The sequence below is a fragment of the Caenorhabditis briggsae genome, assembly GCF_000004555.2.
Source record: "Caenorhabditis briggsae complete genome, chrX, whole genome shotgun sequence".
NCBI classification, from domain to species: domain Eukaryota; kingdom Metazoa; phylum Nematoda; class Chromadorea; order Rhabditida; family Rhabditidae; genus Caenorhabditis; species Caenorhabditis briggsae.
Window position 1 is genome coordinate 16,839,866 of NC_013491.2, and position 12,332 is coordinate 16,852,197.

Here is a 12,332-nt window from a genome sequence, read left to right on the forward strand (position 1 = left end):
CACGGATCCGTTTGGTCATGATTCGCAATCGGATCGGATACGGAGCTCGCGAACGGACAGGATACGGATCATTCCGAATAACGTACTGCTATTTACTAAAAACGGTTCGCGTACGGTCCGTATGCGGTTCCTATTTCAACCGCGCGCGAACGCGGAGCGTCCGTAACGGATTGTTCGCGAATCACCTGAGAAGGGGAACAAGTCTTAAAGAAATTCCATTTTCCCAGTTTTTTGCACCGGAACTCCCACGGATTGTTCCTTAGTCGACTGGATTAACAAACCACCCAGTAAATGTTCAGTGAAGCATGGATGACAGAGTTCTAAATAAACTTTTGAAACGTGCTGAAAAAGTTTACATTCTAAAAAAATTGTTCCGCTTGGACGCGCTGGGGTCCGAGATTCCTAAACATTTTTCCTGGCGCCCACAGAAATATTGGCGCCCACAGCAAAAGGGAATGTTTGGGATTGTTCCACGGATTGTTTCTTACTCGACTGGATTAACAAACCACCCAGTGAATGTTTATTGAAGCATGAATGACAAAGTTCTAAAAAAACTTTTGAAACAATCTGGAAAAGTTTACATTCCAAGAAAGTTGTTCCGCTTGGACGCGCTGGGTTCCGAGATTCCTAAACAATTTTTTTGGCACCAACAGAATTTTTGGAGTCCAAAGAAAATGGGAATGTTTTGGAATTGGGCATTCACAACTAGAGAAATTATAAAAAATTGGGAACGAATGAACTGTAATGAAGGATCATCATCATTTTTGAGGCCTCTTTTCTTCTTTTTATTATGAATGATCACTTTTTTCTTCTTGCTCTCATGATAATTGGTTCCAGTAAAGCACTTTTGAGGGCTCATTACTTTTCCGAACTTTTTTTTTTTGCTCCAAAGAACATTTGAGTGATGTAGTGCTTCGGATAACTGGAGATAAAACTGATATTTGGGCACCAAAAGTTATCCTCTCGATTGCTCGTACATCATCTAATCTGATAATCTATTTCGGTCAAAGATTTCAGCAAAAATCTGATTATCAAGACACCTGATACACTCTCATATAATTTTATTCAGAAGGCAAAAGATTCGCAACCAGGAAGTAATATTACCCGATTTTAGAATGAACATCATTTTTGGACACAATATCAAGCCTATGATGTGCAAATGTAGCGACTACAGTATCCGCAATTTTTCATTTGCCCTCTTTCTTAATTTAAATTCGGCCACTCTGCGTATCAAAGTCAAAGCTCATTCGTTGTTTACTAAAATTGCCATGGAAAAAATCTCATTAACTCCCAAGCATGACTTGAAAGTTGTGGCGCTACGCCCTGAGATTTTCTATTTTGAGAAATGTTTCACATGCAGGTGTTAAATTTAATTAAAAGTTTGGGCGCCGTTAAAGCCAAAAGCCATTGCCATGAAAAGTTGGAAAAGGGAACTTCAGGGAAAAATTTTTGACTTCAGAAATTATCCAATATTTATGCTCTCAAATTGGCCCTGAACATCAAAGAGAGTGTCCGATGAACTTCAAATTCCTTCATTGGCGCCCACTCTAGAGGGCGCCCACACTAAAAAGGATCAGAAGAGTTTATAAGAGATTGTGTGTTTTATGGAGAACGAAAGTTCCGCGGCTAATCCGATTGGGGACATCGCCTGGCACTTCTTGTCACCGAGAAGGCTTCAAAAATAGAATGTGTGCATTTCAAGTACGGAAACTGACACTTTGAGAGATAGAGCATGCAGGGGAAAAAACTATGTATCTTCTTCAAAGGAAAAGACTTTTAAAAATAAAAAGGTTACTTGGAAAAAAATAGAAAGGTATTTTCACTGAAACAGTTTCTCTGGGGGATAAGATGGTCATATCAGAAAACACAAGAGCTTCATTGAATTTTTCGGAAAATAATTTTTGAAAATCAAAATTATAAGTTCAGACTAAACTACCATGTTTTCTTTCGAATGAGCTGTAAAAGTAATGACGCCAAGTTCAAAATTCCTGCTCTTTTTCGACATCATTGTACCTTTGTATCATTCAAAGGTTTTTTCAACACTCTGTAGATTTTTTGAAGCCAAAGGTCTTCATTTTGACCAGCGGGCATTTTTAGGACCTTAGGAAACACGATGGACATTTATTTTTACCAAAGTTTATCTCATGAAGTGTTTGGTTATGTTTTAGTGATTTGACTTTTTTTTCTAAAGAATTCGTTGCCAATGGTTGAACCTTTGTATTTAGTAGGCTTGTATTTAGTAGGTTTGTAGTCATTGAACTGGTGTTCAGTAGGTTTGTATTCAGTCGATCGTGTGATTCTTATTACGGAAAACGTGTATCGTTGTTCAACTTTCATTATCCTTGTTTAGATGTCAAAACCTTATCAGTGAAACCAGTACACAGTACAGTAAGCAACTGTGATGCCTCTCCAAAGCTGTTTCAACTCATGACGTACTACTGTTTTCCAGAATACTCGTGACAAACATTATGATTATGAAGAACAAAGAATAGAATAGAAGCTCTTCAATCCAACTGATAAGGTTATCTAATACCAGTATATCTAATACCGATTATATTCATATGGCTAATGCGGAAACTTTAATGTTCCTGTTATAATCTTACGAAAAAAAACCATGGAAAGAAGGATTCGGATTAAGAACAGGGATTCGTTTGAACAAAAACATGTTTTTCAGCTTTTATATTTTGTTATCAATTAGAATAAGTGCCGGATTAGATGTGAAGAACATCATGGTTAATCTGTGTGTTTTTGCGAATGGGAGCAATCTGGAAGGAATGTTTGACAGTTTCGTTCGGAATTATAGATGGGGGTGTGAAGATCCTTGAAGAACTGTTTTAGTAGATGATGTGATCCTAATTATCTTGAAAATAAGGGGTGAGCGACTCTTATTCGAACATTGTGTTTGTACGCGCTGATGGTGAAAGTGCTTTTTCAAGAATATCAATTATATTCCAGGTCGCATCGAAGTTTCTTGAACTCATATCCGTTTCAGTGAACGCAACTTCCGGTTTTTAACTCTGAAATTTTTTTTCAGCGCAATCCCTGAAGCACAAACTACGAAAATTTGTAATGCTATTCTTGGATATTTCTGAGATTTTTAACAAACTGAAACACGGATAATGAGCTTTATTGAATTCTAAGCGGTTCCACTAGATTATAATGGGTGCTTTGTGTGTTCCCCAAAGATGAACTGAAATAAGATAGCCGGAGCAGTCTGTCAATTGCATAGTGTCTGAAATTGACAATCTAACTAATGAGCATCAAAAGTTCACGCATCGACATTGAAAAAAATTGAGTTATAGAGTCAGTTTTTCAGAAAACAAGAGAACCCGGAAGTAGTTTCACATCTGAAATTAGATGAGAAAAATGAAACAAGAGTCTAATTTTTGATCAACTTCTCAATATAAATTTTCGTTTTTTTTTCTCCGATTGTGTTTTTGAACACTCAGATACAAACTAACTTTCAACAAACAACAAAAGTTTATCTGTTTACTTTTGAGCAATCAGAAGAAAAAAAAGAAGATGTCTTTTTTTGTTTATTCTGTTTTTCACGGCGGAACACTATCAACTTAAAGTTTCGTGGTCGTTCCACTTGATTAATAAAAAAAAATCGTAATTTTTATATTTTTTCTTCGTGTATACAATTCCCTGGTCAATGTAAGAGAAGACATTTCTCTGAATGTTTTGCAGCTTTTTAGTGTTCTTTATAAACCCTCATTCCAGGAATTGGTTTATGCATAAATAGCCGAACAACCAAGAAGTGTTCGATTCAGCTTGCTCAAATGTCCTTTGAAACATCTTCAGAAGCAATTTCGGTCCACGTGTGCTCTTGCACCAGTTGTTGAGTTTTTGCAGCAGGGAAAAACACTGACAGAGAGATTGATTGGGGTCTATTGAAGACTAGTACTCGATTGAAACTGAATAATGATTATATGAAGCCAATGATCAGAGGTTTTAAAAAAAGGATTACCGTAAACACTCTAATAGAACGCCACCCGGACTATTCACTTCGAGCTTATGTATCTCATTTACTGTAAGAGGAATCAAAAAGTGGTCAACTGATGAAATATTGCTGATATCATGATAAACATTTTACCAGTTTATATCTTTTTGATATCTTTCAGAAGAAGTGAGATACATAAGCTCAAAGTAGACGGTCCGGGTGGCGTTCTATTATAGTGTTTACGGTAATTTCTTTTCCTGAACAAAACAAAGCAATGAAGCATTTACCGTACACCACTTTAACTTGTTTACCAGATTCAATCGACCCCATTAATTTAATGTAACTGATAAGGAAACTTGATATCAGTTCCACTAATGCGGATCCGTAACATTATTTTAGGGGCGTTTTTGTAAGAATTTAATAGTTTGATGTAACGATAAAAATGTGGATGAAGATTATCAATGATATTCAATTTGAATCACTTTTTTAGTTTTTTTTCATCAGCATAAGTGCTGGATTAAATATAAAAACGTATATTAAGAACATCATTCGTGTGATCTACTAGAGTATTATGCGCACATGGGAACGAAATTTCGAATCATAACTGGGGCAAAAAGCGGGGGACCATAAGTGTTTCAGGAACTTTAATTTTCAAAATTGAACTAATAACAAATATTTTACAGAAATTTAGACGTTCGTGTTGTTGACAGCGGTAATTAAGTGAAAAAATAAATAGTGTTTACTTTTCAGACAATTGATTAAATTATCTTTTTTTTTGCTCCGTTTCCAACTTAAAATGTCATTGCTAAACGCTCGCTCTCTCGGAATCATACAAAGAAAATTTACCTGATCTCAGACATTGTACGCTTTTAAGCCATTCAGATTTTTCCATTTTTCTTCCCAGACCACCATCAACTGGAAGTTTCATGGTGGTTCTCCTCGAGTAGCAAACAAAAAAGTTCTTTGCATCCAATGTATACAATTTACAAGTCCATGGAAAAGAAGATACTTTTCGAACATCCTTTCACTTAGCATTTTTTGCATTTCTTTTGTTTTCTTTGTGAACCCTTACTCCTAGCCAAATTCAATTCAGTATGTCCACATCTTCTTTGAAACAGGTTGAATAGAATTTTCGTTCCATGGTTCCACTTGTGCCTAACCGTTGAGTACGCTCAACGGAGAGATCAATGGAAACAAGGAGAGCGGTATCTTGAAAACCAGTTCTCGATTGAAACTGATTAATGATAATACGAAGCCAACGATCAGAGGTTCTAAAAAAAGATTTACCCTATACAATCCTCATGAAGTAAATGAAAATCCAAATATTTTACCCATCAAACATTTTACCCATCAAACACATCCAACTATCAATTTTATTATTACAAGGAAACATGTAAGGTATCTGAAACTTTGTAAGCCAGAAATTATGGGCTTCACACACTTGCTCCTGATTCGCTCATCTCTCTCTCTTCACGTTTGTCCCAAGGTGCTCTGTTTTGATCCAATATCTTTTTTTGTTAGTTTACACTTGGTCCAATACTTTCGTAAAGTTGAACGTCTGAGTCTCGCTGGAGAATTTTTTCGATGGGCAATCAGACTCCTTCACGATTACACTAAAAGTTTAACAACTGTGGAACTTCGCATAGTTCTTCTAGATCAGTGAGTGTGGCCATCGGGCAAGGGAAAAAGAAGCAACTGACCGCATGTCCGAAGTGTGGGGGCACATGTACGTTCGATGATAAGAACAGTTGGTTGTCTTTGTCCTCTTTAAACTATGTGGCAAAGTTTAACAGCGTTTTTTTTCTCAGAAATTGGGTATTTGAAAACAGAAATAAAACTTTACTGGCACTGCCAGGAACAGTGACTTGAGCAAAGTGTTAAACTTCATTGAACAGCAAAGAACCTTCAACTGAAGCTTGGAAGCATTTCTTGGGGGTGACATAAGAGTCAACAAACTTGGAGGGGGGGGGGGGGGGGTGGTCTTTTTCAAGCAATTGCCATTCCAATTCTTTATTCTGAAGTTGCACAACAACCATATAGTTTGTATTTAGTAGGATTGTATACAGTAGGCTTGCATTAAGTTGTCTTTATTTAGTGGACTCTGCGATTCCTTCTGTTAAATATGTGTATCATTTTCTTACTTTCATTAACTTTTAGTAAATTTAGAAACTTTATCAATTCAGCCTATACACATACATCCAGGTACAGTAAGCACTTGTTATGTTTCTCCAAAGCAGTTTCAAATCATGACGTACTACTGTCCTCGGGACAAGCATTAGGATTATAAAGAACAAAGAATAGAAACGAATCTCTTCAATTCAACTGATAAGGTTATCTAATATCAGTATATCTAATACCGATTACATCGAGATATCACATTGCTAATCCGAAAACTTTGATTTTCATGTTATAATCTTACGGAGAAACGATGAAAATATGGATATGGATTAGGAACAAAGATTCGTTCGAATAACATGTTTTTCAGATTTTATACTCTGTTATCAATTGAAATGAGTGCCGGATTAAATGTGAAGAACATCATGGATTATCTGTGTGTTTCTAAAAATGAGAACAATTTGGGAACAAATTGTGACAGTCCCGTTCAGAAACTGCAAGATGATAACATTCTTACAGATGATGAATACGTTTTGTATTCATGTTGCTGACACAAAGATATATCCAGGATTTTCGTTTACATAGTCCTCCAAATATTTTAGGACATTGTGACCACTGTATATTTTCAGACCCAAGTCAAAAGGTTAAGGTCAGGATAAGAAATTCAAATATTGATGTTCTGAATGATTCCCACTTTTCAGATTTGAGATTTCAAGATTTCACAGTCAATCCTAAACAGCATAATGGATGGCAGGCTCCAGCGCCAAGCTTTTTACAGGATTCTCTTCTTTTCTGTGTACGCGACTAGCAAATTTCAGCCTATAAACACAATTCAATCAAAAGTTGTGCTGATTAGTAATCACTTATTGATGAAATCATACTGAATTGAATGAAAGGTATAAGCCACAAATCCAATAAAATGCAAACCAAAAACCAGGGCAAAAATGGGCCATAAAGATAGTGAAACATAAGACACATTGAAATTACCGTTAAAAATATAATAGAAAGGCACCCCTAACTATAAACTGTGTGACAATTTTCTCGGTTCCTGTAAGAGATATGCAAAAGTTCCACTGATAAAATGTTTATCCTAAAATCACAAAGATTTCATCAGTTGACACATTTTTTATACCTTGCATAAGAATCGAGTTAATTGAGATCAAACTTGAAAGTGTGTGAGAGCTCTTCTATTACAGCTTCTACGGTATATGGAAGTATAGCAGGAACATTCTTTAGAAAACAATGCGAATGAAGAATTGGGTGTTAATAATGTTCAATGACAGACAGGTGAAAAATTTAAATTTTCTAAGTTTACAGGGACGATTGTTTGACAGAAAACAATTGTTAAAAGAGCTCTCAACTTGTTTATTAAAAACAGTGTTTTTGTCACAATAGAAACAATGAACTCTCGAAATTCAGCAGTTGAAGGCAAATCCATTGATTGAAAAGGTCTAAAATTAAATTTATCACAACACCAAAACTTTTTATTACAAAAATCTTAATTCCTGTTGAACCGTTCTCATCATAATGTTTCTTCTTTCTCCTCTTAATTATCATTCAAATCCAAACACACTTTTACTTCCCTTGAAATATCATTTTAGCATGGCGAGGAGAATCCCGTTGAACCCTAATATATTTAATTTAATAGTGCGGCGCCACTCTAAAGCTTTCAGATAGATTGGCGCCGCCAACGCCTGACATACATGGTTGTAGAGCCAGGAACCGACGAATGGCCTTCAGGATTTGATTAACTTTTTAGAGTTAGCATGGCGAGGACAATCCTGTTGTATCGTAAATCAAATTAGAAGTGCGGCGCCACTTTAAAGCTTTCAGAAAGATTGGCGCCGCCGCCGTCTAAACTAAAAGCTTGCAGAATCAGGGACCAACTAGAAGGCTACAAAACTTTTCGATATCTTTTTTGAGTTTCTCAGAATTAATCTTCAGTTTCCTCATAAGTCTATTGAATGAATTTCTTTCGAAGAAACTATCTGTTTTTGAGAATCATCTTTTTTGAGAATCATGTTTTTGATAATCATCTTTATCGTTTCCTCTGTTGCCTTCATTTCGAAATAATTGATGGAAAAGATGAATCGTTGTTTTGCAGTCTCATCTGATTCATTCATTTTACAGTGATTTATCCAGCCCAATGGACAAAAACAAACAAAGCAGTCGTGGCGGATATGCGGATATGCAGCGAAATTGTGTTGATGCGATGATATGCTTGGTGACAGCCAGATGAGAAGGTAAATTTTTTCATTTTGAATGTTTTTGGGGCGCTACCTCGAAATAGAACGTGAGCAAAATAGAACTGTACCAAAATAAAACGAGACGCAAAATAGAAATGCGTGAAAAAGAACTGCCCTATAATTGAACTGTTCTGAAATAGAACTATTCTGGAATAGAACTGTTATAAAGAAAAATAGAACTTTTAAAAACGAAGATAAAAAATATGTTACAAAAAAAAGTGGACATAGATTAAAAAAAAGAAGAATACGTATCATAATCAACTCTTAGCGTAAACAAAAGATCTTAAAGGTGGTTCTTCTGGTCCTTAAAAAAAATTCTGGTCCTTAAAAAAAATTCTGGTCCTTAGAAAAAATTCTGGTCCTTAAAAAAATTCTGGTCCTTAAAAAATTCTGGTCCTTAAAGGAAAATTCGGGTATTTAAATAGTTTTCATGTTTTTGTCTGAAAATTTGGTTAAATTAAAAAATTTATTCATTTCAATTATGTTTTCAATAGTTTTGATGTTTTAAAAAGATTTTTTTTTGTAATTTTAATTTTATTGGAAAGAAGGTTTAAGATTTAAGGTCGTGACATATAAGACTTGAAGAGGAGAAATAGTTTGGGACAGAAATAGTTTGAGAAGGAACCCAGGAAAAAGAATATTGGTAGCAATGAGAGGATCTTATCCGCGTCCGTTGAACTTCTTTCGACCGGTCACATTGGATCTTGGATTAGTGGTAGTGGATCTTGGAACAGAGGTAGTGGGCCGCCCGCGTCTTCTTCTATCATTCCGAGTCTTCTGAGTGGTGATGGTAGTTTGTCTCGTTTCAGGGACAGACGTGGTCCGTTTCGTACGAGGTTCTGTCGTGGTTCGTCTCATCTGATGGAAAGTTGTTCGTCTTGTTCTCATGGTGGTCGTGGTCCTCATGGTTGCTGTGGCTGTGATGGTGGTTGTAGGATCAGCTTTTTGACTTTTTGTCTTCTTCCGAGGTATTCAAGTTTTGGTCGTCGTTTGCCTGGGTGTAGTTGACGAAATTGGTCTGTTGGTTTTACTCATTTCTGGCCTAGAAGAGGTGGTGGTTCTCCCTGATCCTCTTCCTGATCCTCATCCTGCTCCTCTTCTTGCTCCTCTTCTTGCCCCTCTTCCTCTCCATCTTCCTCCTCCTCTTCGTCCTGCTCTTCTTCCTGCTCTCCCTCCTGCTCTTCTTCTGATTATGATGGTTATGACGATTATGATGGTTATGGTGATTACCATGATTATGCTCGGAAGAAAACACAAAGTCGGAATGTTGATCGTACAACCACCATCAGAACCACGTCCGTCAGGAGTACCACGGCCACAATAAGAACAAGGACTACAACTTCCCCTCAAACGAGACGAACCACCATCACCACTCAGAAGACTCGAAATGGTAGTAGAAAACGCGGGCAGCCCAATACCACCACTCCGAGATTCACTACCACCACTCCAAGATCCATTACCACTACTCCAAGATCCACTGTGACCGGTCGAAAGAAGTTCAAAGGACGCGGATAAGATCCTCTCATTTCTAACGATATTCTTTTTCCTGTGTCCCAAACTATTTCCCCCTCTCCTCTTTAGAGGCATTTTTTAAATCTCATATGTCACGACCTTCAATCTTAAACCTTCTTTCCAATAAAATTAAAATTACAAAAAAAAAAATCTTTTTAAAACATCAAAACTATTGAAAACATGATTGAAATGAATAAATTTTTTAATTTAACCAAATTTTCAGACAAAAACATGAAAACTATTCAAATACCCAAATCTTCCTTTAAGGACCAGAATTTTTTTTAAGGATCAGAATTTTTTAAGGACCAGAATTTTTTTCTAAGAACCAGAATTTTTTTTAAGGACCAGAATTTTTTCTAAGGACCAGAATTTTTTTTAAGGACCAGAATTTTTTCTAAGGACCAGAATTTTTTCTAAGGACCAGAATTTTTTTTAAGGACCAGAATTTTTTAAGGACCAGAATTTTTTTAAGGACCAGAATTTTTTTAAGGACCAGAATTTTTTCTAAGGACCAGAATTTTTTTTAAGAACCAGAATTTTATACTAGAGCCCAGCTGTCGTCCTCGCCTTTATGTATGCAATCGGCGGCCGCTTTCTCTCTGCCCGCGTGGCTCAGTCGGTAGCGGCGCCGCACCCTCAATCCTCGCTCCCGCAAGTTCAACTCCTCGAGGGGGCATATTTAAACGGCATTTCGAGAACATTATTTTTTTCATGTCTCCCCACCTTTGAAAAATTTAGATCAGACAAAGGGGCATAGGGAGTTCGTGGAGTATTCTCACTCGAAAGGTAGTGTTCAGAGCAATCTCGGCGGCTCACTCGAAAGGTAGTGTTTAGAGCAATCTCTTTTGACGTATGATTATCTTCGAATTTGATAAGTTCTATTAGATCACACATTTTCAGTGGAGATAAGCCATAACACTTTGTAACAAGTGCATGAAAGGAGCTGTCAGTGTTAAAATGAATAGTGAAAACGGATAAAAAAACATGAAAAAAACACGATCTGTCGCTTACAACAATCACAGTTCTATTTTCCTTTTTAGCAGTTCTATTCCAGAACAGTTCTATTTCAGAACAGTTTTATTTCAGAACAGTTCTAATTCACGCAGTTCTATTTCGGAACAGTTCTAATTCACGCAGTTCTAGTTCAGAACAGTTCAATTATAGAGCAGTTCTTTTTCACGCAGTTCTATTTTGCTCACGTTCTATTTCGAGGTAGCGCCGTTCTTGAAACTCAAAAAGACCCAAATGCCACGTGTTTAATTTCTTGTATACTTCTTTTTGACTGGTCAAACCAACAATAATGCCGAGAGTCTGTTCTCCTTGTGCTCTCCGTCTCTTTTCCCTCTCGGCGAACGTTCCAAGGCTATGACAGTCTCTTATCTGTGTTCTTTCTTACCATTAGCATGCCAACACCACAACACCTCTGTTCCCTCCTGCACTCTTGCACTATTTCTAACTTACTCTCGTTGTCGGTTAGCGCAATAGTAACACACTCTGAACCATCTCCGATTGAGATGTTTTTCCTCATACTCTTTTTTTAATGCCATTCTATCAGTATTTTTTCATAGCTTTGAGCGCTTAACTGAGCAGTTTCAGAAGCGTTTTTAGTCCTCTCCATTTTTTCCACGTTTCACAGTTTCTCGGAGTCTTTTTTAGCAAACTAAACATTGATTGAGCATTTCGCACCGCCTTCGAAAACTTTTCAAAGATGATTTTTATACACCTTCTGCCTTTTGCGATTTCTCATAGACGTTTTTTACAGTAATGGAGTATTGCTCCGCAAACAGTTGTGGTTTCGGAGAGAATTTTGACTCCGGAAATAATTCAGGAAACGGAAAGGATTTTGGTGGAAACGGAAAAGGTCCTCGAAAGATGATGGATATCTGTGGAATCTGTGGGTGTGCGCCGGTGCTTGCCACAAAACTTCCCAACTGCTCCCACCACTTCTGCTACATGTGCATCAAGACGTTGATTGCTCAACAGGATCCTAGTTTCAATCAAAATATGTACCTCTCGTGCCCAACCTGTAGAGCGATGTTCACTCGGAACATCCTTTACACACCTCAGCAGGTCAATGTTCGCCGAGCGCTCCCGTTGGATTATGAGCAAAATGTGCAAAGTGAGTTTTTGGGGAAAATTTTGTTATAAGAAAAACCGTCTAACAAGGGAACCTCAACACCTCACAAACCCAGATTTCGATGAAAATTTCAGGGTAAATCAACAATAGGCAATCTAGACATCTCTGAAAATTATAAAATCCGCCCGCTAGTTTCAGCCAAGTTATATCAGTTTCAGTACCAAAAATCGCCGGTTTAGTGCAAAATCAGCGTATTCAAAGACAATTTTCTCAAGTCCTAGGACGTTTTAAAGCATGAAATTTGTTGTGTTATACTTAAATTTTAATGAAATTTGATATTCAAATTTTTCTCAGGAAAATATTTTTTCAATTTTCGAAAAAATCTGGAAAATCGTGAAAAATTCCTATATAAATTTTTTTTTGTTCTCTAGAAAAAGTT

General features: G+C 36.7%; 1 protein-coding gene across 1 annotated transcript; it reads right to left on the reverse strand.

The window, feature by feature from the left end:
* Nucleotides 1-8,964: 8,964 nt before the first annotated feature.
* CBG22674 lies at nucleotides 8,965-9,210 on the reverse strand (the record flags this gene model as incomplete). The annotated part of the gene is made up of 1 exon (XM_002645401.1): nucleotides 8,965-9,210. The coding sequence occupies one exon, from the start codon at nucleotides 9,208-9,210 to the stop codon at nucleotides 8,965-8,967; it is 246 nt and encodes an 81-aa protein (XP_002645447.1).
* Nucleotides 9,211-12,332: the final 3,122 nt, after the last annotated feature.